Source organism: Mugil cephalus, chromosome 5 (assembly GCF_022458985.1).
Source record: "Mugil cephalus isolate CIBA_MC_2020 chromosome 5, CIBA_Mcephalus_1.1, whole genome shotgun sequence".
Classification (NCBI taxonomy): domain Eukaryota; kingdom Metazoa; phylum Chordata; class Actinopteri; order Mugiliformes; family Mugilidae; genus Mugil; species Mugil cephalus.
The window spans coordinates 8,940,306-8,967,617 of NC_061774.1; the positions used below are offsets into that span (position 1 = coordinate 8,940,306).

Consider the following 27,312-nt stretch of genomic DNA (forward strand, 5'->3'; position numbering starts at 1 on the left):
TGGCAGTGGCTGGTATGTGACAAAACTTCAAGTTAGTCTTTTTGATTTTTAGGTTTTGGCACCAAAAATACAGCAAGACGACATTTTCATGGTTGAAGGTGACAGTGTTCGCCTCAAGCTTCCCTCTGTTTCGCCTCCAGGTAACATCATGATGTCACAGCGTCGTAGGTCATGAAGGGGTCTTATATGATTTAGTATGTCCTTGCATAGAGTGTTTACATCAAAACGTGTCACTTCTGGCGGTAAGTCATCAGAAATAATCAAGCAAAAGCTTGAAAAGCTTAAAAAAAAAAGAAAGGATAAAAGAAAGTTGCACAAATTTAATTTTATTTTATAAGCCAGCCTTCATCATAACAAAATTGCAGAAATTATTGATTAAATCAGGATGTATGAAAAAGCTTTAGCTTTCAGTCAAACTTATCACCAAGTTAGAACAACAGTTCTTCAATTATTTAGATTTTTTTTTTAAAAAAAGAAGAAGAAAAAAAATATTGCAATAAATACCGTGTTTTCATTTGATTATTTTTGCAGAGCCAAAGCTTTACAAAAAGAAGCCTGTTGCAGAGCAGTGACCATCTAATAGCAGAAACCTGCCCGTTGTTCAGTTGCCATGCATTTTCAATGAAACAAAAGTTCAGCAACAAGCGTAGGCTACTTGGCTCATCTGGATACATAATATTTCAAGCAGTCGTTTTTGTTTTCCAATTTGGAAAATCTGTGCAAATTCTGCAGCATTTTGGATTGAAATGACAAAGGAACCCTCTGATTTTCTTGTATAAGCTAAAAAGGGAAATTAAAACGGGGTGTTGTTGAGTCAAGCACGGCTCATGTAAATATATGGAGACGTAATTTTCATTTGGAACTAGACTAATACCTCACAATATGAAGGAACAACATGACAGCAAAATAAATAAATTAACAACATAGGAAGTGTGTAGTGCGCAGTAGCCCCTGCTGCTTTCTATACTCATTTCCATATCAAACGTAGCGTATCAAAGGCAGGCTTCCTACTGGGGCCTCGATCTGATGTGGTAAATTCATATAAGTCTGCAATCAATATTTAATTAAGTGTTAGACACAGAGGGTACATTTCATGTTGGCTGTAAGATCCCTTTTAATGGGAAACCCAAGCTTAACTGAGTTGTAATGCTGTGGACGCTACTGGCTCTGTGATGAAGGAGCGCACAGCAGAATCTTCCCCGCCGCCTCACTCACGCTCGTCTGTGCTGTGACTGACAGTCAGCTACCAAAAGATCCTGAGGAAAATGACAGTATTTCACGCTCTGCGGCACGTGTCTCCCGTTTGACTGTGGCACACACAGAGGAATACACTGCCATCAATCTCCATCGCGTCTGACGGTGTCAAATGTCGCCGCCATCGACGCATGAACTGCTGCCTCTGTTCAGGGAGGGGGAACATGTCTCCCCCGCCTCGCTAACACACATCATACATTCAAGAACAAATGAAGGAAAGGTAGCTAAGGATAAGTTGAAGTACACAGTAAGAGGTAAAGAAGCAGGCGAAGAATGCATTCAGTAGACAGTAGGTGGCTTTTTTAGTTTCACTTGTCCTTCCACCTCATTAAAGTGCCTTTTGAATATTTGTGAGGTCAGTTTAAAGCAAGGACAGAGCATTTGATTTTCGCAAACAGTCTATGCAAAAGACTCTGAAAGAAAGAAAAAAGGCATTATGGCATGGCACATTTTGGCATTTTAACTCCCAGACTGTACAAGAGCGTGCCTTAAAGAACGAACAATGGAACGTGTCAACCAACTACACAAAGATGAAACACCGAGATACAGTGGATTTTTAAAAAAGATACCATGTGTATGTACAACAGTCTCTGTTTTTAAGAAATGTTTCAGGCAAATCCTGGTTGGCATCCCTCCAGCACACGCCGAGACAAACAAGAACACACAAACAAGCACTCAGGGATACTGTAACCTCAAGTATTATCTGGAATGAAGAGTCCACAGATTGATCCACAGATCCTGACTGCAGGTGTTGCGGATGGAGCGCCAGAGGGACTAGACGCTAATCACCGATCGATAAAAGAGGAAGACTAAAGAGGATCCAGGGGTATGCTGTTGATTGTCCAAGGGGGGGGGGGGCTCCTTTTGCTGTTGTGCTGGTGCCACCGCACACCTTCACTGGTTCAGGAGATCATCAGTGTCAAAGCCATGGAAGAACATCAGCTCCGTTGACTCCCACATTCTTCTCTTTAATGATTGAGCTGTGCTGAGGAAAGCAGGCTGCACCGGGGAGTGAAGAGTGGGTGGCGGATAGTGCATCAGTCATGAGACAGCTATGGCTCAGTCTGTTCCTTCTGTTTGTTCATCAACCACAGGTACATTTTAGATTCGCATTCTGTGCTTTCTTCTCTACGGAGAGCTGAGCTTTCTCACCTTCAGGTTCCCTGGGTCTGCAAGGGAATACACAGACTTTTTAAGAACAAGTTTAGGAAATGCCATGAGCAAACATTGAACATTTTTCTGACCCGCTAGTCTGGACGAGTGTTGCTGGCTGCTGTCTCCTATAACCAGCTGCAGGCTGCCAGCTGATATGAAGCCCTCCTGTCGCCGACTGAGATTTTTCACAAGCCTTCCCATCAGGATGAAGAACACAAAGTGTTGAGATAAGAGAGAAAATAAGGGTGATACATTATTTAAATAAACTTTGTTACTTTGTTGTTGTTACTAAATTAACAACTCATTTAGCTGCTCAGTACTTCTTCTTTTGTGGACTATCTGACCGATGACTAACCCATCCTGACATAGAGATTCACCAACATCATGTGGCTGAAAACTCACCAGCGCCCCCTGCTGTCTTCATATTGTAACTGGATCACATCTCCACATTTGATGGTGATACTCTCTGGTCCGTTTTTGGGACAGTCAGCCAAAGCCATGTATTTGCCTGGTGACTAACACGGGAGGAAAACTGTCAAGCACATAAGCAAATATTAACTAATAGCTGACTTATTTATACACTGCTGTTGAAAGCAAATTGGGTCTAACAAAGGCACGAAATATCAAACAAGAACAACATTAGCTGACACAGCGGCACAATACAGGGGAAAAACTAAAGTAAGAGAATTAAAGAGACATTGTTCTATGATGCAAATATATGTGTGATGCCCCCCTTTGTTGTAGCATTGTTGTTGTATTTCATCAATCTCTAGTTGTGATAGGAGTTTTCAGTTACGGATGTTGGAACACTGGGCTAACAGCTGTTTCTCTGTGGGTTATGAATTATCCATTGCTCCCACCTTCACTGCCCTTGTCTAGCTATGTCCTGTTCCAGTAGTTTCTCATCTGGTTCCCAGACCTTGTTAGGTTTTTAGTATTATTTATAAATAATAGCCCAAAGAATCAATTTTAAATGAAATTATTTCATTTTAATTGCACTTGTGTGTACAGTATTGCTTGTTTGTCGTGTTCATGGAAACAACGATGAACGCAGCCATAAATCTATGGTTTCCTTACGCAGAAAGGAAAATGTCCACTTAATTACTGTGTAATAGCTGCAATTCACAGCATTGATTTGTGATCCAAGTGTTTTCTTTCAAACCGGTTTGTTTGCGGATGTCTCACCAGTTGCACCAAAAGCTCCTCCTCCGTGTCAGATGGGTGGAAGGCGTCCCGACCTCCAGGCCACTCCTCCAGACCCTCGCAGATGTCTACCGAGTGGTGTGCTCCGGGCCAACCTGGTATCAAACATATTGCTTAACACTTTCTTCACAAAAAAAATGACACTTTAAAAAGGCACCATGTAGATACTTAGTAACTTGGTCTGCAGCACAACCACCCCTTTATCACTTACTGGGCAATTAACAAGAACGTAGAATCAAAAGCTAATCTCAGTAGGTGGACCTTTTTCCCCCAAATTCCTCGGTGTACCTGGTTCTGCAGGTCAAAGTACACCTGAACTGCTGAGGAGGGAAAAGCCAAATGTCTACGTTAGGTTACGATTATGAAAATAACTAGCGAACAGTGTGCAGGGTAAGACAAATTGCAGTGATTTAGTTACTAAGTATCTACTTGATTGTGGAATAAATGTGGAGGGATGGGTTTTACTCACTCCTACGGTTGTGCTGGTGTTTAGGGGAGTGTGGCTGGGGGTCTGGACTGCTCCTCCCCGACTCCGTGTCCTCTGAGCTCACTGACACCCTCTGCTGCTTGCTGAGAAAATGACACAAAACAACACCAGTCACCAGATGCTTTGCAGCGTGACACACGCTCAGGATAGATGTTATCCTTAGCCATACAATCTGGAGTCAGCTTCGCAAACCTGACTCGTACATAAATAAAACATAATAGTAGTAAAGCTGGCCTCAGATCAGTGTCAAGAACAACTCTGTCCTGGTTCTCTTTCTCACACAGCCATGACCATGTAGGGACCAGCAAGACAGCACAGACCACACATCAGCCATCTGCAAGCCTCTCTCCACAACAGCTGGGAAGTACAACTCACGCACCGTCAACACAATGGTCGCGCAGGGTTCACATGTGACAACGCAAGGGAAGATCTGGTCTCAGTTTATTCAGAGCCAAATGTAAAGATGTGGTTCATTTATTTTTGAATACTGAGTAAGGAAGCACATTTCACAGATGACTGATCAGATCTCAAAAAAAACAAAAAAAAAACAAGCCCCATCTTAACAAGCAGTTGTCATGAGGAAATCAAGAAAATTCATGGAATGAAACTGAAACTCTTCTTTTGTTCTTTTGCCCTTTGCATTTCATGCAAAATAGCAAATCTAACATGTGGAAATGAGAGCAGGTGTTTTTTGATACCATGTTAGAAAGCCATGGAGGTGCTGCTGAAACACTGGCCTCTCAAAGCAGCAAGGGAAGATGGGGGTCAGTTAGGAACCAGGATGGAGGCTGCGCACGGGGGGGTGTAGCTTACGATCAGTATGCAAACACAGCAGCCTGGTGGTTTTTTTTTAGTTCTGGGCCAGGTGCATCATGCCAGGATGAGGCTAGCCAGGCTAGGCCAGTCTGAGTTTACCACTGAGCGTTACGGCAGGTCAGTGGCGCTGGGGGCAGTGGCGGGGGCGCGGCCGGGGCCGTTGCCGGGGGCTTCGGGGACGGGGGCTCCGGGACCGCAGGCACAGAAACACGTCAGCCGACAGCGAGACAAAGTCCAGCCCCGGCAGACAGCCCCTGGGAACCCCTCTGGACGGCCGCATGCCCCTGCAGGTGGGGGATGGGAGGAGTGGGGATAGGCAACTAGACAGCAGTGAAGAGAGTGGGGCCTCCGCCCTGTGTCACACACCGCCACACACAAAGCATCGCACCAGGGCGACGTGAAATGTTTCACTCAAGCTTTGGTCAGATATGAAAACTCACCGAATGCATTCAGTAGCGCTGTGACTGCACGTGTTCGTGTTTTGCATAGGTCTGTTGTGTTTCTGTCTTTATGCAACTACGGCTTACAAGTCATGCACTTATCGCAATATTGTGTCTGTAGTCACTGACCTCTCAGAGAGCGGCGGAGAGAGCTGCATGTGTTCAACCATTTGGCCGTGTTGATATGCTTCATCTGTGAGGACAAAAGACAAGGTATTGTAGAGGGATTTAAAGAGAGATTTCAGTTTCTGAACTGTGCGTTCAATTCCTTGCTTCTGGGACCAGCACCAAGGATCTCCTATCAGCCGTGAAGCATGCTCATGCTCTCTCATGGCTGTGAGATTCAGCTCAAAGCTCTAAAGGATAAAGGGAACCTTTGTGCTTGGAATTTTCCCTCATATTAAGTTGTTCACGGACCTCTAAGCAACTTCTGCTGGTTAGTCAGGATTCTACGGAGCTCGTTCAGCCAGGCCATCTTCACCTCCACCGTAGGAGCCTGAGAGAGAGAGAAACATCCCAAGTGGAACATGTTCATCTTTAAAGTTAAAGCAGAAGAGTCACAGTAGAAAGTAACCTGTGCTACTTGAAAGTGGTTGACTTTTTTATGAACAGAAATAATTTTTGAATTAACAGTACAAATAGAGAGATACGAAAAAAACAACACAATATATCTTATTAATTCTTCATATCATTGCAGCTCTGACTGAAATGATTAGAAAGTGCAGTCAAAAGAAGAAGCAGTCAAATTATCTGACTTGTTTTTTGCTTCTGAAAGGCTACGCGCTGTGCTTTTTTTAGACTCCTCACCTGCACCACATACACCTCCTCCCTGCCACTATACCAGATCTCGAACTTCTTCACATCTCCCTTGACGTTCTCTGTGATCCCCACAGCAGTCATCTGCCAAGAGACATATTCTGTTTACACCGAGACACACACACACACGCGTTAGGAGGAGCGGCGCATCACGCATCACAGTTACATCATGCGACACATCTGTCCTGTCACAACGGCGCGCATTTGCACTTGCAGACACACCTCCGCTGTGTGACTGCTTCCCTCCCCACATCCTCAATAATAAATCAAGCGACGCAGCTGCTGCTGTGACACCGGATGTGACACCCTCAGCACTTTGACACAAAAGAAGTGTTGCAGGGACAAAAGCGCGTTCTGTTTCCAGCTGGGCAACTTAAACGTGTTGAAAGACGACAACAACAACACCAAAATCAACTCTCTAGCTGATCCTTCACTTCATCAGTTGGTGCTAAGAAAAGACAACGTTAGCACTTTGCACTCCACTGCATTTACTTGAACTCTCTGGGTATTAACTGTTTTTCTCATTTGGATTTTAAAAAGTTATTGTAACCAGCAATATACACCGATCCGGCATAACATTACGACCACCAGACCAACCTTGAGACAGTGCTTGAAGCTGTATGAGGGAGTCTTGTCGCTGCCGTCTCCATGCTCCTCCCTCCGCTTGCACAGGAGCAGCGCTCTCTCGTACAAGAACAGGTGCCTCTGCATCGGCTTGAAGCGCGCCAACTCCTTCATGCGCGTGGGACCTTTCTTATGGCTGAGCCACACGCTGAAAGAACCCTGCATCAGCACACGGCCCAGCTCACAAATGTCACCCTGCAGAGAATGGAGAAGAGAGAATTTGCCGCACGTGTAAGCCTCGGTTTAACATACACTGTGTTGCGTGTTTGAGCACATTTATACTAATTAGAATTCTAAAAGCCTAGCCCTTATCAGTCACACGCAGACAATAACAGTTCACCTCATATCCTGTGATGGCTATCTGGTGCATGGAGTCATTAACGGATTTGAGCAGGTCCAGCATGGCTGTTAGTGCCCCCTGCAGTTCAGAGGCGCCCTCACAGTCTGTACTGCATTTAATCAGCTCCTGAGGAAACATAGAAGCAGCACATATAGCCAAACACACCCACATACAAATAGAAAATAGTGTTCAAGACTTAAAATAAACTGGTAGTGCTGTTTAGTCACTAGATTCTGCGGTCAGAGTTAAAAATACTTCAGCAAAACTAGCACATTTAGAGCAGCTGTTTAATTTGTTGATTTTTCTAAATGGTAATTTTATGAATAATGACAATAACGATATTGTGTCCTGACGGAATAAAAAATGCATATAAAACACATATTGGTGGGTAGATTTATTGCTCGTGATCTCCATCGGCTACAGATCAGGCGTGCCGGATTATGTGAACTACATATTTAAAGCCAGTCTTAAGGAAGGAAAGAGTTAACCTCCTGTGTATGTGTGTGACATGACCTTGCTTTCTAACCTTGAGCAGCAGCTGGTATTTGGTGAGGCGTTGGATGGGCTTTAACAGGTAGGAATCCAGGCCAAGTTTGTGCTCCAGCTTCTTTTGACACTCCTTCCCAGGAAAGACACATTAAATGACAAACAGTGTCATGCTTGTCGGCGACAGATAACAGCTTCTTAGTGTCTGGAAAATATCCTGTCAAAACGGCTGATGGAAACTGACCTGAAAGAAGCCACAGTCTGAGAACTGTCTCCACAGAGCCTCGGAGCGTGGCTTATTCTGACAGTAGCATTCATACATTTGGAAACTTTCTTTCTGGAGAGGCAACAAAGAAACATCTGCTCTGATGACATGGATATAAATAATGCACAATGAGTAAAAAAAAAATAAACAAAAATATGATGAAGTCACGCAAAATGTTCATTTATAATCTCACCCGCTCCAGAAAACATGCTCCCACACTTTCAGGAGTGTCCAGGCATCCTTCAAGGTCCTGGAGGAAAACCCTGGACACCCAGAGAGGATAGAGACCAATGATTAGATCTCAAAAGTCACTGTATCTTTTCCCACTCACATGTCAGCCTTAGTAGGATAACTGCCCCACACACAACATCACAAAGTAGAAACCACTATAGTTATAATTTAATTGTCTGTTTGAGTGTCTATCCAAGCTTTTAACAGAGAGTGTGTTCCTGAAGATACGGCTGGAGATATTGACATTTACAATCTTTCTAAATCTAGACATTCAGCCGACAGAAGGAAATTAACCCTCATTCACTGATAAGGACAAAAGAGTCCTTATTTTCCATATTGTCCTTTTTTTTTTTGATAACTTTTTGGTAATTATAGTTTTTGCTATCATAGCACTAAAAGAAAATAACAATAAATAATAATAATAAAGATCCATCAAAATCAATGTTGCTACTAATAACTGACATGTGCAAGGCTCTAATAATCCCCCCTCCCAATTTATATTATTGAAGACAAAGACATAAAAGTCAAGAAATAATGAAACTTTTGGTATTTGTGATTCGTACTGAAGTGGATTAAAAGATGTATGTAAAAAAAAAAAAGTAGAAAAAAATATTAACACATGCCATTTTAGGGCGTTTTTGAAGGGGACACTTTTGTCCCTTAATGGTAATGACGTAACAATTTTAAAATCAGGGTTAAATAAATAATTAAATTGTTGTTAATGATCCTTGTAGGTCTCTTTTACATTGTAACCAAAACACCTCTTATGAAGGTAGGGGGTTGGAAATAGACAAGTTCTGCTTCTTCCAGTCTCATCTCAAACCGAGGTGGTTGTCTCTTTAGGTGTCTTTGTTTGTGTTGTAATGTCCTTGTTATGTCCTCGTCTGTTTGGTTTGAAATAAACTATGTGAATTGAATTAAATTGAACTGAAGGTTGAACAAAAAAAGTACCACATACAAACAAGCTACCATTTTTATTTAGCGGTCGTTTTCCTGTTTTCTGGGGAATCTTTTTATAAAAAGGGATGAGGTAAATGATGATAAGATTTTAGTTCTGTTTGTAAACTGTGCCAACTGGGCTCAGAAGGCCTGAGGGAAGGTTATGACAAATACTACGAGCAGCAAGCAAAAAAATGCAACAAACAGGAAATGGTTGCGCGAAATGACTGGGTCAAACTAAATGGATATAAATAGCTCGGGAAACCGACTCTCTATCTGAGACGAACCAGTAAACAAACTCATTATGTTGGAAAACTGAATCTCTCATTTATTTGATTTGGGAGACTTTGTTTTGTTTCTTTCTGTGGGATGGCTGACAGAATGGACGTAACAGATGGTTACAGCCACTTTGGGTTTTTATGTTCTGATCAGAATATCCTCTATGATTAAAAAGACATCTCTTGTGTCAAATTGTACAAATGTTTGCAGCGTTCTGACTAAAAATTTGCAGCCACCACCGTGTGTGTCCCTATGTTCAAACTGGTATATATGTCACATGAGTCATTAGTGTCTTGCCTGCTGTGAAAATTGTAGATCTCAGGCATGTTTCCGAAAAGAATGTCTTTCTTGCTGCGAAGTATTGGGGGCAGAAGCCCCGATAGAGCTGGGTTGTCCATTTCAGCCCTGTAACCCTACAGTATGTGTGGCGACACAATAAAAGAAGTGACAGGAAGAATAAAAGATGTACTGCCAGGAATAATTTAACAGAAAACATACAATTAACGTATATGAGAAGAAGAAACGAGCGTGTGTGTTTTCCTACCAGCAGCACTGACAGCAGCTCTTCCACGTAGATTCTTTCTGTGTCTATGAGTTCCCTCATTACATGACTGTGACGCAAACACACACACACACACACACACACACACACACACACACACAGAAGTTGAGAGAGAAAAGAGCCAGAGGCTATCATTAGCACTGAACAAAGGGAATCACAAAGTAAACCAAAACAAGAGCGGCACCGGGGTCAGACAGACAGACAGAGAAGACAGACGGGCAGACGGATGCCTCATCCTCACCGCTTCAAGAGATCTGGGCTGTCGTCTCCATCCAGACTGTACGACACACAGCTCCGGCTCTCCTGGTAGTCATGAATCACTTCTATCTGAACACACGACAGATGGAAAGCACTGACTCTTCTGTGTCGATTTAGGGGAAATATTGATAAACCCAGCTAATTGCTGGACCAAACAGGATGACATCATTGGAAATAATAAATATTTGCACATTCTGGGGTTTTTAACGCGGCTCTGAAAGAGGACGGGAATGACTAGATGTCACAAAAACTTAACTTTTACTTACTTTTCTAGGGTTGGGATTGGGACTCTTTCGTGATGCTCTCTTGCCCGGCAGAGAAAGATCAAATGTAAACTTCAAACCATCACCTGTAAAGGCCAGATCAGCAACACTTCATCAAAGGGGATCATTTAAATGCAGAGTACTTTCATATGCTCTGAGGGAGAAATAACTAATTTAAAGGGCGCACACTAAATGAAACAGCATTATGTTTTATGGCTGGGTGCACAGCGTTGCAGCAGATGGCCGCCTATGACCCTTCCTTTTGATTGCTAAGTAATATATATAGTCATGATAGACTTTCTAGGCAATCAGTAATAATAGGTTGCTTTTTCTTAAGGTGAGGCCAGGAACCAGTCTGACAGAAACAAGAAAGTCCTCTTGATCCTAGCAGCTGAATCCTTGAATCCCGAATACGTCAAGCTGGGCTGAGTGCGGTGCCTTAGCACGTGCCATGTTACATTCATCAACTGCACGCACGTGTTCGGATGCAAATAAGTGGGTATAAGCTTGTGCCAGATCAAATCAATCTAAACTAACCACATTTCCCTTTATCTTCTTCCTTGATAGTTGGCATCCTGAGTATCAAAGGAGCCTCAGAGGGGTTCATAATCACCTTCTCGTCATGACTGGCTTTACTATGGCTCCCCATTATACAGTAACAATACATTAAAGACAAGGATGGGCATAGAAATAGGGCTCAGTTATCTTTTTACACTTATACATTCAAAGGACATAGGCACATTAAGCGGCACAACGGACACAATCAAAGGGAAAAAGACAGCCACTGCAGATAACACATACTATATTAATTGGGTCCTACTGTATACGGTTAGCTTTGTGTAGGTTCCCTTGAGACACAAGAGGCAGATGAAAAGTCCTTTAATGTACACTGCCTGGCCAAAAAAAAAAAAAGTCGCCACCTCTCGTCTTACTCTGATGCACCCATCACGGTGGCTCCCCGCTATCCTTCCAGTTTTTAATAACGCGTTTCTCAGTTCTTAACCCAGTTTTAGTAGTTTCCGCTTCAATCTTCTTAGATGTTTTCTCTGCTTTAAACAGACTTTTCCGCGACTGCGGAGGTGTCTTTCCGCGTGGTTGTTAAAGAAATGAGGAGCTGCCCATTGCATCAGTTGGGGTTAAATAACTTGTTGCCTGCTGAAAGATAATCGCCCATGGAGTAATTACCCAACTGGAGGCTCGTATCTATTAGCTTAGTTGAATCCAACTAAGCACTTTTTTTTGGCCAGGCAGCGTATGAATCACATATAGCTCTGCAGCAGCTATCGTGACTAATACACACCAGTCAGGTGATTCCCAGTGGACTGATTATACCTCCTACCCTTGTTCTGGCTCATTTGTACAGCTGACATGCTAACCCCAAAGGCCATTCAGGGGAACCTTGGTGCTATACACTGGGAGCCTGTGATGTGTTAATTTAACTTTGATGCCTAAAGGAAATACGCAAAGGGGAGGGGGTTCGGTGCCATGCCATAAGGGTTGGGGTGAGATCCCATAATGCAGTGGGAAAACAGGGGAGGGTAGGTTAGAGTTTTAGCTGACTTGTGAAAAGCATACTGTGCATGAGGCAAATCTGGGCAGCTAACTGAAAACAAGTGCGGTTTCATCCACTCTAACAAAGATCACTCTTGTACAAGTGTGCATAAATGAGGTGACAAGGTCTCTATTCCAACAATGATTCTTTCTTTGGAGATCAGATGTGTGCATGTACTGTACCATGCTTTGGGGAGAAGAGCGGTGACTTGGAGCGTGGGGGGTTTTCAGGCCTTGGGGCCACCAGTTGGACCGGCCGTACATACTTATCAGCCAGCTTCCTTAGACAGGCTTGTCTGTTCTGGATCATCTGTTGTACTGTCGCGTGCTTGTCAAATGTTTGCCCAATCTGGGCCTAACAGACAGAAGAGAGAGAGAAAGTAAGAGAAGGACATGACCGAGTCTTTTTTTTTCCTTAAATAATGTGGTTTTATGACATCCTTTTCAAACATTAGCTCCCTGACCTGAAGCTGAGGCGTGATGACAGCCTCATACTCCATGGCCAGGATGTCAAGTCCTGAGCTTAGCATAGATGGCGCTGCATCCAAAAACTTCTCAATGTCTCTCAAAGCAGCCTGGGCCCCTTCCTTAGACTGAAACCTATCTACCAGCTGATTGGCCAACAAATATGCGCCATCGTCACACCACGTTTGGGCCTGAAGGTAGAGAGCACACGTGTATTATAAAGACCTACAAATCTCCTTGCTTGTTTGCAAATAACTCCACATCTCTCAATACCTGCCCAAGACAAAGCAGCAGCTGGTGTGTTTGCAGAAGAAGAGAGTGTTTGGTCTTAAGAGCAGCAGAGAGCGTATCACAGTAGTGGCGAAGTTCATTGCAGCGCTGCATAATGAGAGCCATGGCGTAGTGGTGACCGGCTGACAGCTGGTGTCCGTGAAGGATGATGATCTGGGCTCGAGACATCACCTCCTGAACAGAGCCAACGGGCAAACACAAGACGGGAGGACTCAGATTCATTGGACACGTTGTGGTCACTGAGAACTTGAAGTCTTTTAAAACTGACTATTCTTATAGTGACAAAAACACAAACTATGGACCAAGGAAGGAAACACAGAGTAAAAGTGCAACGACATTTGACAAAGGGACACCTTTTAATGTTTGCTTTCTGCAGAGGTGCCACAATTTGCAGAACTTAAGACATTGATTGGAGAAACGCTGACCTGTGCATTTGACTCCAGACTGTCTAGCCTTTTGAGAGCCTGTTCTGTTTGAGCCAGTGTGTTCACAGACACAGACAGCTCCCTCTCCTGAGTCATGAGATGCTCCAGACATAACTCCGTCTAAAAAGAAAGAGGATGGACATGGGCCTTCTGAGAGTGTCCTCTGGTGTCTGGAAACAGGATGTTGTCAGTGGTGTGATCTGTGTATTGGTGTCAAGCACATGAAATACCAACCTCCTGAAAGCTTTGCTCATATCTGATCAACTGCAGGTACTGATGAAGCTTCAGATGGTGCTTCTCGAAGAAGCCATCAAACGCCGACTCCATGTCTCTGAGCTGAACAAGAAGCCTAAAAGAACAGATGGACTCATTTGTTTTCATTAAAACAAGAGGAATATTTGGGAATTTCTAGAACCAATGGGGGAACTCTCCGCCCGCGATAAATGTTCACCTTTGCACCGTCTCCCAGTCCAGCTTCACGTCCCACTGGGAGTCATCCTCCTTCCCAGTGGCCTCCAGGCTGGAGAGAAGATGACGGCCCTCCTTCGACACCGACCTGATTGCTTCCTGTCAACAAGGACAATTTAGATCATAAATAGGTTAATAGGTATGTGTCTTATTAAAACACCGGAAACCTTACCTTGAGTTTCCTGTACTTGTCCGTGTGAGACTCGAGGAGATACTCAATGGTCTTCCCTTCATCGGGCAAGTCCGTCTCTGCCAGTTCAGTGCCAAAGCTCTGCAGCATCTGTGCGATGTCTTTGACTGTTACAGCAAAACTTTCAATAGCCTGTAGAGGAAGAAAAAAAACACGAAACACACAAGATTCTGTAATACTGGTGCACAGATAATGTACGGACCTGTGGCAAAGAGCCGTTTTATGTGGTAAAGGTTGAACATCTGTTGCTCAATGTCCAGTGTCCAGGGAGAAGGAGTGAGACACAGACACTCAAATACAGGTTCACAGCACGAAGAACGGATGGAGTCTCTTTTGCATTTTAAGTTTCACGTTCACCCATGCTGAATATCTAGCAGCAGCTATATGAAACTGATGATACATTTGTCACCAAAAACAAAAAAGAAAACACTTGGTAGATGTTGAATGATGATACAGGTTATTGTTTGGTTCATAATCTGAGACCTACCGTTCGTAAAACAATCCAGTCGCTGTGGCAGTAGTCCAACGTGCCTCCGAACTCCGACGTCAGCTGGTTCTCATCGATGTAGCGCAGCAGGTCTGTGACGGAGCTCAGCATCACCACCTAAAAACCCAGACAAAACCTGAGACCTCACAAGAACACTTTTGGCTGTGCATATCATCACACGTTTTTTTTTAAAAGCGCATCACAGGTTTTGGTTTCGGGCACTTCTCTGTGCCAGTATGATCAACTATTGTTTCATCCGTCAACACCAGAATAAGAGGTCACTAGAACCATCTGGCATGAAAAAAGAAAAAAGGTTTTTCATAATAGTTACACATGCTGGAAATTGCACAACAAACATGAGATTTTCCAGTACTTCTCAAATGAAAGAATTTAGTTTATTATTAGAAACATCTGAGGAGTGTTTAAAAACTGAAATCGACAAATACACTCGGCCGCATTTGACTCATGGAGCTCAGAGCTGTAACAAGAACGAGGTGTACCTTGTTGTGATGTGAGACATGTTTGGTAACTGAGCTGCCTTACTGGCATCTTGAGCATGAAGTCCTCCTGGCTGAAGCGGAAGCCAAGGTCAGTGACAGTACGGTGGAAGAAGCTAGTGGGTCGGAGCACCAAGACCAGGTGGAGGTTCCCAGGAAAGGAAGCCTTGAGGAGAGAGAGAGAGGAGGTCAACTGTGGTCAAGCTGATTCAGTTGAAATCACAAACACTTCACTATGGTGCACACAGCAGACAGACAGCATTTCCAGTATGTTCATGTTCACACTGCTACACAGAGCTGACTCGTATATCAGAAACCAACATTAACAAGCTCCATATCTGACAGGAGAGGTCTTGGCTGCTCCGTCAGTCAGGTGATTACTGTCAGCTTAATACTGTAAGGTTCAGTCTCTGCACCATTATTTACACATACATCATATACTGCATTTCAGCTGCAAGCGGTCTGATGTCATTGCCTGACACAGCAAGAGTTCCTAGACAGCATCTGCATTATAGCCTGTTTATGACTTCTAAGCTGCTTGTATTACAACAGAACAGTCAACCGTGGAGGAAAATGCAAGGACAACAATAAATAACCCATGTGATGTATTGAACTAAAAGTAAAGCCACTTAAGACATATTATAAGTAGTTTTGATAGCACTTGGACATTCACATCAAGCAGGTGAACATGATGCATATGCCAGCTCTGCAGCGCTATTTATTAAGTAGCATATTTATCAAATGGTCCGATTTATTATTTGCACGTGACGTCACTTCTAACATCCACTTGTTCCGAGCCAGTCTTCAGATTTAAAGACGGACATGCATTATCGGTCTGTCTACAGTGATTTTAGTTCATTTCTCACGCACAGCCAGACGCATGACTAAGCATAACCGCGCGCCGCTCCGCAGTGCTACACTCAGCCTCAGCCGGTGCCATTGCCGCATTCGGCCCAGCCCGCTCAAAAACTTCCCTACCAACTCTTCAGACGACTGGATAAACAAGCCAACGGCTCTTTACCGAGCTCCTCCGGATCTTCGGCATTCTTCGCCGGTAAAAGCAGTCAGTCATGGTGTTAGAAGCCATCTTGGTTAAATGTACATTCCCGTCCGATCGCTGAAAAAAAATCGGTGCCAGGCTAAGGTATGCAGCTTCCTCCGGCTGCCCGACCACAGACGCAACGCTGCTGCTGCCTCTCAGACGGAGGGCGGCAGCGCACTCTGCAATGCCCCCCTCCCTCCCTCTTGCCTTGCTCTTCATCCTTTCCTTCACTCAGCACCCCGCGTCATCACGCAATTTTTGCTTACTCATTCATTTGCAGCAATATGCAGCGGGGCAGCCAAGTACACACAGGATGTTTAGGTCCCTCTCCAAAGTACGCACCACTGGGAAGTATACAAACTTAATAACATATGAATAAATAATATATTCACTAATTATTAATATTATGCATATATGATGGTTTGATCTTATAGATATTGCTCAGGTTTTCAGCACCAGGGACAGCAGCTCATAAATAAAACCATGCACAGCCACATTGCAGCAGCTACTTATCCCATACATTATGTTTGAGTTGTAACACAGCTTGTTGTTTAAAATAACTTCCATGACACTATAACACTTACTGCTATTCTGGAAAGTGCTGTTTTGATAGAGGCCCATGTGTCCAGTCGTCTGTCTAAAATGATGATAAATTTGACTCCTGGTTGCCTCGTTCTGCAACAAAAACAGACATTTCTTCAACTCTGCACAACGACCTGTGGATTTGGTGACACTATAAACAGTCAAATGACATGAGTTGGTTTTATCATGTCTCTGTATAACTACATCATTTATAGATGATTTACATTCACATAAATCAGTTGTGTTTTGTGCAAAAGGCCCTTTTTGTGTACAAGGCCCTCGGGTGGTTCCAGTTTAAACTTAGTCTCCTGGCAGGATGAGTTTTAGGCATAGAGGACATCAGGAGGACATTTGATCCAGAGCTGAGAAGCAGTGAAGGCCAGAGCAGCTGTGCTCAGAATACAAGCACCGAGCTTTTGGTGCACTGCAGAAAGAGAGAGGGGGAGATTCAGACAGGGAAAAAATGATGGAGGACACACCGTGGGATGAGGGTGAGGTACGTGAAGACTTTGGCTAAAGCTTCCTCTGGAATGTCGCTGAAAGCTGAGCATTCTGGGAGGGTGATTATGACGCTGGAGTCTTCCCCACGGCCGCCTGGGGAGAAAAAGAGATTAGTAACCGCTTTCCTCAAATTGCATAGGTGACGTAACTTAGGAAATGGTAATATCAAAAGAAAGTCCTCACCTGACAGGTACGCCACCTGTTTTTCTATATAGCCCCCAACCTCCTTCAGGCTCACAGGGACAGTCACCTCTGGAAGCAGATACACAAACTCTCAACTAAGGGTTCAGAAAGGTAGTATTCACAACAAATCTAATCAGGTTTATTTGCCATGTGTATATGTACACACATACTGGACACGTGAGCGAACACGGAGCAGTGAGCAGCCGTGCAAGCAGTTTGGGAGGTTTTAGGTGCAGGCTCATGGAAATTGTGTTCAGCTGTTGGTTGTTGTTGCTTTTTAAAAAGTTTTTATTTACTCATTCAACCAAGATTAAATTCACCCTGAAAGGAACGTGATCACTTTTAATTACATTATCATGCACAAAGTATAACCTTTTAAATGAAAAAAAAACTGGATCACTGAAGCCTGGGCCGACTTTGAACTTACAGTTGCTGTTACAACATTAAATATTAATGTTTTTCATCATAGATAGCTGTGAATGCTGCATTGGTGCAAGACACATGACAATATTAAAAGACATGAGATCATTTGCTGGACAACATCTGAACCGATGATAGATACTGTCAGGACCTCCTCTCATGCTTAGTGCCCTTAGTTTTCTGGCCCGAGAAGCCAATAAATGCTAATGTCTCCTCTCTCTCAGTCAGTGCATTTCAAATTAGATTTACATCCGTGCGTTGATGCATCAAAATGGATTAATCCAGATGTGAAGAAGACAGGCACTCTGCTGAATGCAGCGGATGATCCTATTCATAGTAAGGTTAATGCTACAGTATGAGCTTTCAGTTTAGAAACGGCCTCTATAAAATGTCCTAGATTATAATTTAAACAATAATTACAAATATAAGAACGTCGCACATAATGTGAAGGTACTGAAGTCACACTGAATACCTCTCTCCATGTTCAGGGGTTTATGCAACAGATCAGCTGCGCAGTAAATTTAAAGTCACTTCCTCATCCATAATGGATGGAGACATTAAATAATTAACTGGAACAGAGAGACAGAAAAGGTCAGTCAGAAAAAAGATGAGTGAAGTCAAAAGAAAGACAAGAAGAGCAAGGGAGGTGTTATTTTCCATGAGTCGGCTGCAGTAATAGTGTCCGTCAGGCTATCGAGGAGCAAGTAATGAGCTCCACTGGTACCTGCTGAATATTTGATGTGCGCCTGTAACAGAGAGGAGATGAGACAGGCCACGGCAGGACCAATGCCCGGACTGAGACTCAGAGATGGAGGATAAAGTTACAGTCACACTTGAGTGTTACATAATCTCTGTAAGGATTACTAAAGGATATTCAGGAGGTTGGGACAAATCTTGAATGAGTAAATGTCGTGTTAAAGCATGTTTTTGAGAAGATCTGGCGGCTCGAACGCATGAGAACATAATGCAGTGAGAACCAGAGGAAGATAAGAAAAAAATACATAATTCACATTAACATATGATCGCTCTTCATATATTTGATAGCAAGCTTTTTTTTTTAACAGTTTTTACTGAACTAAAGGTTGAATGTAAAGCAAATAAGCCCAGAATACAGCAGTGCACATGCAGTGTACTGCAGACCTCTGCTGTATTTCATCACAGGAAGGGTGGCCTGTGCTGCAAACTGCAGAGTGTTTAATAAACTTGCCAGTTGGTGGAAACACTGCACTCCCCTCACCCCGCCAGACTACCAGCCCAACCCATGATTGAATGCGTTAAAAGAGCTCTGCCAAATAAAATGCCCTGTAGTCTGTCAATCACGTCTCAGGCCTCAGGTTACTGAAATTTAGCACTTGGTCAATTCTCCAAACATCTGAATATCTATCTATATATTATACATATATTCAAAAATATTGAATGTTATCAAAGCTCATTTGATACCAAGAATATTTAATTAAAGAAATCCAAGCGTGCTTTTTTTTAATTTATTTTTTTGAGAGGAAATTTGCTGTGTTTGAGTTTGATTCACGACCTCTCTGGGTGACATCCAGGACAGTGTGCTCAGGTGAAAGTCAAATAACCTCTGTTTGCTCTTCAGATAGAGAGCGGTGTTTGCCAGTGTGGATGGAAACAGAGATTTGCTGCCTGTCAAGAGATCAAGACTCCAACCAATCCGTTCAGTCTGCATACAAAGCCCAAGTCAGGGAGCTTATCTCTGTTGTCCAAACATTGATTGCCATCTATTTTATTGCGGCTGATTTCATAACATACAGCTCGTAAAAGAGGGCATTAACCTGCTCTAAACGTGTCCGAGTTTTATTCTTTTACAACACCTAATCAAAGGAAATTTTAATAGTTTTTTCTTTGTTTCTTTGCATTGAACGGTGAAGTCTATAAATACAGGGGTATACATTTGATAGGTGCCATGAGACGTCTGTATTAATAGGTTGGCGTGCTGATTCAGCTTGAACATGACGTTTGCGTAACTGACGAACTAGAATTTGATGTTCCACATTTCCAGACCGATGGCACACCTTGCTGACACATAGTACAGTAAATACCGCAGAACGATGACAAAAAGGTGCCGGTTTAAATATAGAGCGCACCTACGCAAGAATACTGCACTCAGTTTGATGTTGTAGATATTCAAAAAGCAGCCCTGTGTAATCCCTTACCGAGCAAGAAATCCCCTCTTACACATACAAGCATGTTCATACACACAAACCTAGCCTCATACTGCTTTTAGGTCATGAGATTTTTTGTTAAATGAAGCTTTAAATGCTTAGGGGATTAAACTGGGGGGGGGTGGCTCAGTCAGAAAAGGGTGAAGGAAAATTACTTGCCGACACGAAAACTAGATTGGTTTTTAGACTAGAAAGGTACGTATGGCAAATCCTGCACAATAGCTGCACAAACCTTTGGTTAGGGAGGACCAGTGCTTTTAATATTCACTTCTGTGGACCTGTGACATGCAGCAAACACCTTTGGGTATTTTGTTTTAGGGTTTGTTTCTCTGTAAAAGAAAAAAAGAATATGCAAAGCTTGCAAAAATATTTTATTCCTGTGCAATGATTTTTTTGGTATTTGCAGCGTTTTGGTTTGTCGGTTTGGTTTTTCAAGCTGTGATATAATATAGTCTATATCCAGGAGTCTCTCTGTGCTCAGTAATGCTGATACTAAAGGAGCAAGCAAGTAAAAACGTTGCATTTTAATCTTTTGTGTGTGTGAAGTTGTATGGGAGCAGTTCGGGTTTCAGTTCAGGCCCAGTTGAAGGGTGTTTACTGTCAGCTGAAGTTAAAGCTTTGACAAGAGGTGATGTCATTTCTGGAAAAGTCGGTTATCGTGGAAGAGTTGCTGGGAATGCACGAGGGACTTGACCATTAACCATTTAGAGGCATAAGATTTAGATTGTATCCCCAGGGGAGTACGGGCCGCTTTAGGCGTTGTCCGACAATCAGTCATGAGATTCGGTGTCATGAGGACTGTGAAACTTTCTATGAAACTGTCACATTGTTTACATGACTCAAAGAACGGAAACAGACTTACAAAAGGAAAGTAGAGCGAGAGTTTCTCAGTCTGTTACTGAGAATGACATTAGAATGAAATAGAAGGCAGAGGACAATAGGCGGGCTACATGAAATAAAACATACTTTGACTAACTGCACACAATTACAGTTTCATAGCATTGTGTTCTTATGTATGACTAACACTGCAACCGCTGTAAATAGATTAGGATTGAAAGCGCAAGGTTCACATTTCACACTGGCATAAATAGAAACTCGGCGTGGCCCCTTCCCTGCTGCCTCTGTTACGTCCACGGAACAGGTAAAATAAACCCACAGGAGATGTAAAGAGCCAAAGGCCCATCAATTAAGCAATAACTCAAGGCTGCCAAGATCCCCGAGTAATCACATTATCCTCAGGAGGATGCTGCTCTGCTCACATCAGTCACATCAGGCACTATTTCTGTCCATCATCTCACCTTCTTTCTCTAATTCCCGAGTCATTCCCCAAATTCACCCAAAACGATGACTGACAAACGTGTGAGAATTTATCGAGACAGACTATAACCTTTTCATTTCCTTAAGAAAGTAAATGCAGCTCAAGTGGCAAATAATAAGTGTAATATGTTTGACACCTGCACTGAGTGACAGCTAATTAGTTTTGCCGCTCAATACATGACACAACATAAGATCCACTGTGCATATTCTAACCAATCCATTTATATATATATAGATTTTAGCTGGAGTTGACAGCAGTGGCATGATTTTTGCTTCCATCACTGTCAGACGCTAATGGAAGCAAAAATCAACAGATATTGAGGCTACAGAGCATTCCTATGAATAAATATTTATCCATCTGTGATGGCTTAAAATAGAAGACATAATCCCCGCAATAGGCCACGGTTGGAGCAAAGCTGCAGGAGCTGGCACATCAATAACATCGACCAACAGAAGACACAGTATATGGTGCAGTGCTCTGGTTACCTCCTGTGACGGCTCAGAGAAGTTACGAGGGAACGCTGTAAATCAAAGTAAATGGACCTTTGCTACAGTACATGTCAGTTTACGGCACCGTGCCGAGAAGCAATGAGAAATGCAGTAATGGGGGAACAGTTTCTGGGAAATTAGATCAAATTTAAGTGGCTACCACACGAGAGGACCATCAGCGTCTTGTGTACTCACGCTGCAGAGTGCTTTCTAGCTGGAAGCCAGCCTGCAGAAGGCAGTGGTAGCTCTCCATCTCCTCCTTGGACTCTTTCCCCGGCTCTCTCTCCTCCTGCAGCGAGGCAGGGCCCATTCCCCTCGTCTGTGTCACAGGATCAGGCTGGGAGAACCGACGGCCGTCGTGGGAGGTGTTAACAGCGGCCCGGGCCTCGCATCCTCTTCAGGGTCCTGCAGTCCTCCATGGTGCGGATTCGCGCAGGCGAGGAGACAGGACAGGGGAAACTCGTGCCCGCCTGATTACGCGGGTGCCTCGATCCAGATGGGACAGTTCCCTGGGGCTGGTGGTTGGTTCTTCCTGACCTTGAGCTTGCATAGAGTGCCTCCACACTAAGAGCAGCTTCAACAGAGGGGCCAGTCCACATAAACAGTAAAACGTTAGTTTGCTGTCCCGTTGTTATCCACACTGGGTGTTGTGTGTGTTTTTTCCCCCTCACACACACACACACACACACACCAGAGCCGACAGTCTGTCTACTCTCAGCAGTTAGCTACTTCAAAACAAACACAGCTCCATCTGGCCACTGCTGCCTGCCTCCCTCTTTCCCCTCCCCTCTCTCTATCTCTCCCTCTCTCTCTGCGTCAGTTCTGTGCAGAGCTCAAGAGTCCGCTCCTGTCACGCCGCCAGCTCCCTCCCAACTTTTCCCTCCGTGCTCTTTTTTGGCTCTTTTCGCGTTCAGCATAAGGCTGACTGTGCAACAGTAGGCCCGTCTGCAGCGTCCATCCCTCGTCTCTCCCTCTCTCTCCGGCTTTACCATAATGCACGGTGGAGAATAAGTCTATTGTAAAAAATAAAAAAGGAAAGTGAAAATCTTCCACACCCTCGGCCAACAAGCTTGGCCCATGCGAAGCACAGCCTTTAATACACAACAATCACATTCAAACCGAGGAACAAATATGAAAGGGTGTCATTGTGTACATACTGTTACACAGAGTCTTTCTCAACGCCCCGGTGCTCAGCCCACAGCTCTTCTGAATGGATCAGGGCTCATTAACACTGGAGACTTGAGTAGAAAGCACATATATATTCGTGCATAGACAGCACACGTATGTAGATCGCCGCTACGCAAAGACTCGCGGCGCTTGAAGTTTTGTCGACGAGGCCACACATGGAGCAGCGGGAGAGCCGCAGCCACTCAGCTGATCCAGCTTAGCCTCTCAGCCATCTCATTACTGCACAGCATCTGCTTAGTGTGGCCAAACTCACACAAACACACACTAAACCGCCCACACACACACACACACACACACACACAGATCTTTACATCACGCAGAACCTGCTGACACGACTGCTGTGGTAACAAAGCACAAGGCGACCGGTTTATCTTGAAAACATTCTGCTTTTTATTACAGAAAATCTTTTTGAATACACGAGTTCCAAAGAGGTACATTCAGCTTGGAGGTTTGGAGTGTTGAAGCTGGAGACCCGAAAGGCTGGAGGTGGCGAGGTGTCCCTGCTATACGACAGAGCTACTGAGGTGCCTGAAGGTGTCCACCTCCACCCCTCACAGACAGGGATAGACCACGACCACAGAGCCTCCCGTGCTTTTTTTTTCTTCTTCTTTCTTTTGAAGACATTTTAATTTTCTTATAAAAGTGGCTGGAAAAAGGTTGCATTAAAAATACAATCCATTGTTTTTAACTCTTCATGTAGACAGGCAAAACATTAGATATATATATATGTGTATATATATATGCTCTGAAAATAGTATTTCTGATGTCATTTAAAGGTTTTTATTTGTTAACAAAGCAGGCAGCCCCTCTCAATATGTCTTCATACAGTATCACTGGCACAGTGCAGTCTGGAGGCAACATGTCACAGTAGAAAACATCTCATTGACTTTCCATTTTTTAGCAGGAAATGATGCAGAAAGACATGACAGTATAATATCTTTTTTTTATTATTATTATTTTTTATTTTAAATCTCCATTGGCATTATGACTACATTCTGCCGATGCACTGTATCAGCTATGTCCGGCTCTAGTCAGTGGGGTTGAACACAAAGCCAGTACTGGACAGTACTCACAGTACAAGTAAAGTTTAAGTGGGGGATCAGTGGCGTAGTAAACTTTAAAATCTTCCACAACAGTTGGCGACACGAAACGTGGCTCCCAGGCTGACATTAAGAAGTCGGGGCTGAGCTTGTTGAGAGAAGGGGCTGCCTGTCTCTTTACACATGACAAAGACGATCAGATGGAAACAGCGTGGGCTCACGTCAGAGCTTCAGTAAAACAAGCTAACTCAACTGGCACGAAGCTGAACACTCTCCACAATAAAAAAGATTCATGTAGTAAAAATATAACATTTGTGAGTAAAATTACACGTAATAATAAATATGCAAAGTAGACAATATATGTGGAAAAGAGGGGGGGGGAACAAAACATTTCAAAACAGTATCTAAAAGTGAATCATGTTTAAATGGAATGTATGAAGCACTACACACGAGGAGTTAAAGGAAGGAACAAAGGGCCGAAGGGTGCACCCTATCACCGTGCTGGTCAGCAGATATGACCAAGAACAGAGAGAAGAGAGTCACAGTGGCATTAAATACGCTGACTCTGCAGATCTGGAGCTGAATTTCTTTCTGTTCTAACTTCAGCCTGAGACAAAATATGCAAGCTAGATAATGGGTAATGAATATAAATACCTCATTTAGGCTTTAGTGCATGTGTGCATAAACGTGTACATTGTGTTAGGTTATTGTTTGTGTAATGCTCTCATCTAACTGGTGTAAATTTGCACTCAGGCATATATTCATGTGCCTTCTGTGATGATCTGCTTAATGAAGAAACCAGTTTCCTTAATAGTGCAGAATATGTCTAATAGAACTAAATCAACAAGGTTCAAGTAATCCTGGTTTTCATTACACGCAGGCATTTGTGGCTTTTCTCGTCCAGTACATTTGCACTTACTTATGTAACACACACAGACAAACACACGCCGACCTGTCACTGCCAGGTGACACTAGTGTGGACGGGATCTGATCGTACTAATCGTCTTTTTGGCTTTGAGCAGATGCTAACATATATCTCCGAGCTATATACAGTACAGCATATATATTAATTTATTCATCTTAATTGGACTCTTAAATTATCTCTGAGGCTGGAAGATTTAGGTCACGGTCCAGGCAACGTTTCATTGCCCGAATACACTTAACATCTCTAATCCATTCCACAATCTTACATGAACACGCACACTTTTTGGATTGAGTCTTAATATGGCCACACTTAACCCCTGTGTCACCTTAGTATTTCTCAGATTCATCAATAAAATCAAGTAATTACAATCATTTATAAACCACAAAATTACTCTAACAGTCTGTTTGCTGCTCTGACCTGGACTGAAGTCACATTCAATAACTTGTCATCTTGAATGATTTGGATCTTTGATGAGTGCATTTTTTTTTTAAAACATACTATTTAAAGAATAAGTGTAAAGTGGAACAACCTCTTGAATCATAACCGCTTAGAATATAATCAAACAAAATGTTTTGCAAAATACAGTGACTGACCATCAGTGGAGAGTTCTTTAGCGCCTTCTTTCATGCAGATGTACCATTCATGGAGTGGAGATTACAACTGCTTGCTGAAACACAGCAGTTGAATAGAGCTACTGACAAGGCAGCCATGTATGCATTCATTTGTAAGCTAGAGTTAAAAAAGTGAAAGAAAGAAAACTCATGCCCGTCACCTGTGTAGATACTTTATAAAATAACGCAGGGCACTGCTCTGCAGGCATGCATGGGAAAGTGGGTGGTTAGGGGACTGTGTGGAAAAGAAACGCGCGAGTCAAAAGACTGCTTTTCATCCCCTCCCCACGTTAGAATTCTTCTTTGTCGTCATATATTTTTTTTTTTTTATCTTCCTCCCCCTAATTTAAGATGGCAGGCTGCCCTGACTGGAACGGGACCCAGACTGAGGCTGCGTCCTGCCTTTGTTGAGTCCTTGCTGCCTTTCACTCGCGCTCCATCAGGTGCTTATAGGATAGTGGTGTGACCGGGGCGACCTGAAAAAGCAACAGCGAGGGGAATGTTACTTGCTGCTGGCATCAAGGGCGACGAGAGAAAAAGGCCAAGACACCCTGCAATCATCCCAAATCATCAGAGAACACGGAGTGATTAACCACAAACCACGACACAGAAAGGTTACCCTTCCCTCCACCAGAGACAAACAGAAATTAGTAACTATCCCACAGTCATTTACTGATCTGCTGAAGTTCAGCAGGAACACTTAGAGAAGGTTAGATCTCTTTGCGGTTTACCTGGATGTTTGTAGGAGGCGTTCCTCTGACAGCTATAGGGAGAATAAAAAGGCTGGTTAAACACTGAAAGCTGTTGTTGAACGTGATCCAACAGTGATGGGAAGTGGTGACACTCAGTCCTTCTACCAAGGGGTGACAAAAAAACCTGCACACCTCAGGCAATTTAACACAGTGTGTTGCAGGAACACAATATAAGTGTCTCACGCTAAGAGGTAGAAAGCATGACGTAAACAAAAAGCCAAATGTTATAATAAATACACACATACATGTTAATGATTTGAAAATTCTTAAATTGATTTAGAAATGTTATTAAATTTCCCAATTTATGGAATATCTCTCTATAGAGAATTAAATTACAAGCTTTTTTTTTGTTCCTCATCTTAATAAACAAAGGTGTGGAACAAATGCGACTATTGATAATGCACATTTCACGTATTAATGTCTGTATTCAGTTCATAATGTCTTAAGGATTAAGTATTTCCATGTTTAAAATGGGACCATGTTCTAAATGTTTTGCCGATTTAATTTGTTGAATTTATTTTTTTTAGTGTGATCAATGTTTTGTTGTCTGCCCCCTGTCAAACAGCAGCCTTTGGGTCGAGGTGACACCTGCGTCATGCACCGAGCCAAGCGCCGCTCTCACAATCGCATTCATTACTTGCCAAGACAGTAAGCAGACAGCGACCACCGATGCAGGTTTCAATGTGCACACAGGAGAAAAACAACCACGACCAAACCACCACATCGTAAACAGCACACGGATGTCAGGAAATCAGAAAAGGCCAGCTCTGTTCATTCACACTTTCACATGTGAAGACAAGAGACGCGGACAGCTGACGTCAGAAATTAAAACATGGGTTTCAAAAGCACATGCAGGTAAAACGAGCTGGATACAGTGGGAGGCTGAAAGGAGCATGTGTCCGTACGAAAACATTTTGTGCCATAAGGGGTGCGTTCACGTGTTGAATGAGTGCACCGTGTGAACATTTTAACGAATATGGTAACACAAAACAAGTGCATCTCTTCAGCCAGCCAACATCAGCGTACACAACACATATGAACACAGATGGTCTTGTTGAATACGTTATGCCTTTGATTCTGTTGTTAAAACTCAAAGCTAGAGACTGCTGGAGGTCGACTGGGGGAGCGAGTCATTGATTGGCTTAAACGGCCTGAGGGTGGGCTGGTACCTGTTTAAATGACAGTATTGGATTCATCTGAAAAGGTTCTCATGAGCAGGGGCCTGGCTGAAGACCGGGGAGACTGGAGGCCCCCCACGCTCGACTGAACCAGCTTCTTCTAGAAAGG

At 43.3% G+C, this 27,312-nt stretch overlaps 2 protein-coding genes across 9 annotated transcripts in view; both read right to left on the reverse strand.

The window, feature by feature from the left end:
- Positions 1-310: 310 nt before the first annotated feature.
- mcf2a (MCF.2 cell line derived transforming sequence a) lies at positions 311-22,270 on the reverse strand. 4 transcript variants are annotated; one of them, XM_047585285.1, is made up of 30 exons: positions 21,705-22,266; positions 17,101-17,169; positions 16,896-17,010; positions 16,419-16,509; positions 14,839-14,958; positions 14,296-14,412; positions 13,791-13,940; positions 13,602-13,717; positions 13,385-13,499; positions 13,151-13,270; positions 12,708-12,899; positions 12,434-12,625; positions 12,153-12,324; positions 10,422-10,504; positions 10,139-10,224; positions 9,880-9,946; positions 9,633-9,748; positions 8,080-8,149; positions 7,866-7,958; positions 7,662-7,754; positions 7,136-7,261; positions 6,769-6,990; positions 6,163-6,255; positions 5,773-5,851; positions 5,485-5,548; positions 4,082-4,182; positions 3,595-3,707; positions 2,812-2,924; positions 2,499-2,602; positions 311-2,423 (listed from the first exon to the last, which is right to left on the reverse strand). In XM_047585285.1, the coding sequence occupies exons 1-30, from the start codon at positions 21,817-21,819 to the stop codon at positions 2,383-2,385; spliced, it is 3,348 nt and encodes a 1,115-aa protein (XP_047441241.1). In that variant the 5' UTR covers positions 21,820-22,266; the 3' UTR covers positions 311-2,382. The 4 variants fall into 4 exon arrangements, with proteins under 4 accessions (XP_047441241.1, XP_047441242.1, XP_047441244.1 ...); XM_047585286.1 differs by lacking the exons at positions 16,419-16,509; positions 16,896-17,010; positions 17,101-17,169; positions 21,705-22,266 and adding an exon at positions 15,814-16,025; XM_047585288.1 differs by lacking the exons at positions 16,419-16,509; positions 16,896-17,010; positions 17,101-17,169; positions 21,705-22,266 and adding an exon at positions 15,814-16,022 and having other exon boundaries at positions 14,796-14,958.
- Positions 22,271-23,063: 793 nt separating this feature from the next.
- The window catches only part of atp11c (ATPase phospholipid transporting 11C), a 36,957-nt gene continuing 32,708 nt past the window's right edge, over positions 23,064-27,312 (reverse strand). For 2 of the 5 annotated variants that reach the window (XM_047584829.1, XM_047584827.1), the window contains 2 exons: positions 26,005-26,036; positions 23,064-25,749 (listed from right to left, as the gene is read on the reverse strand). In XM_047584829.1, the coding sequence (XP_047440785.1) occupies positions 25,713-25,749; positions 26,005-26,036 (69 nt within the window). In that variant the 3' untranslated portion in view covers positions 23,064-25,712. Of the gene's footprint in view, positions 25,750-26,004; positions 26,037-27,194; positions 27,304-27,312 lie in introns of those variants that run through there. The other 3 variants (XM_047584826.1, XM_047584830.1, XM_047584828.1) reach the window with 3 other exon arrangements.

What these genes read in the sequence shown, in the direction of transcription:
- mcf2a (XM_047585285.1), bottom strand. Translation starts at nt 21,819, where the DNA reads ATGGGCCCTGCCTCGCTGCAGGAGGAGAGAGAGCCGGGGAAAGAGTCC. An exon ending in ACTTCATGCTCAAGATGCCA is followed by an intron (nt 14,413 to 14,838) that starts GTAAGGCAGCTC and finishes CTGGGTTTTTAG; the next exon opens with GTGGTGATGCTGAGCTCCGT. An exon ending in AGGAGGTGTATGTGGTGCAG is followed by an intron (nt 5,852 to 6,162) that starts GTGAGGAGTCTA and finishes TCTCTCTCTCAG; the next exon opens with GCTCCTACGGTGGAGGTGAA.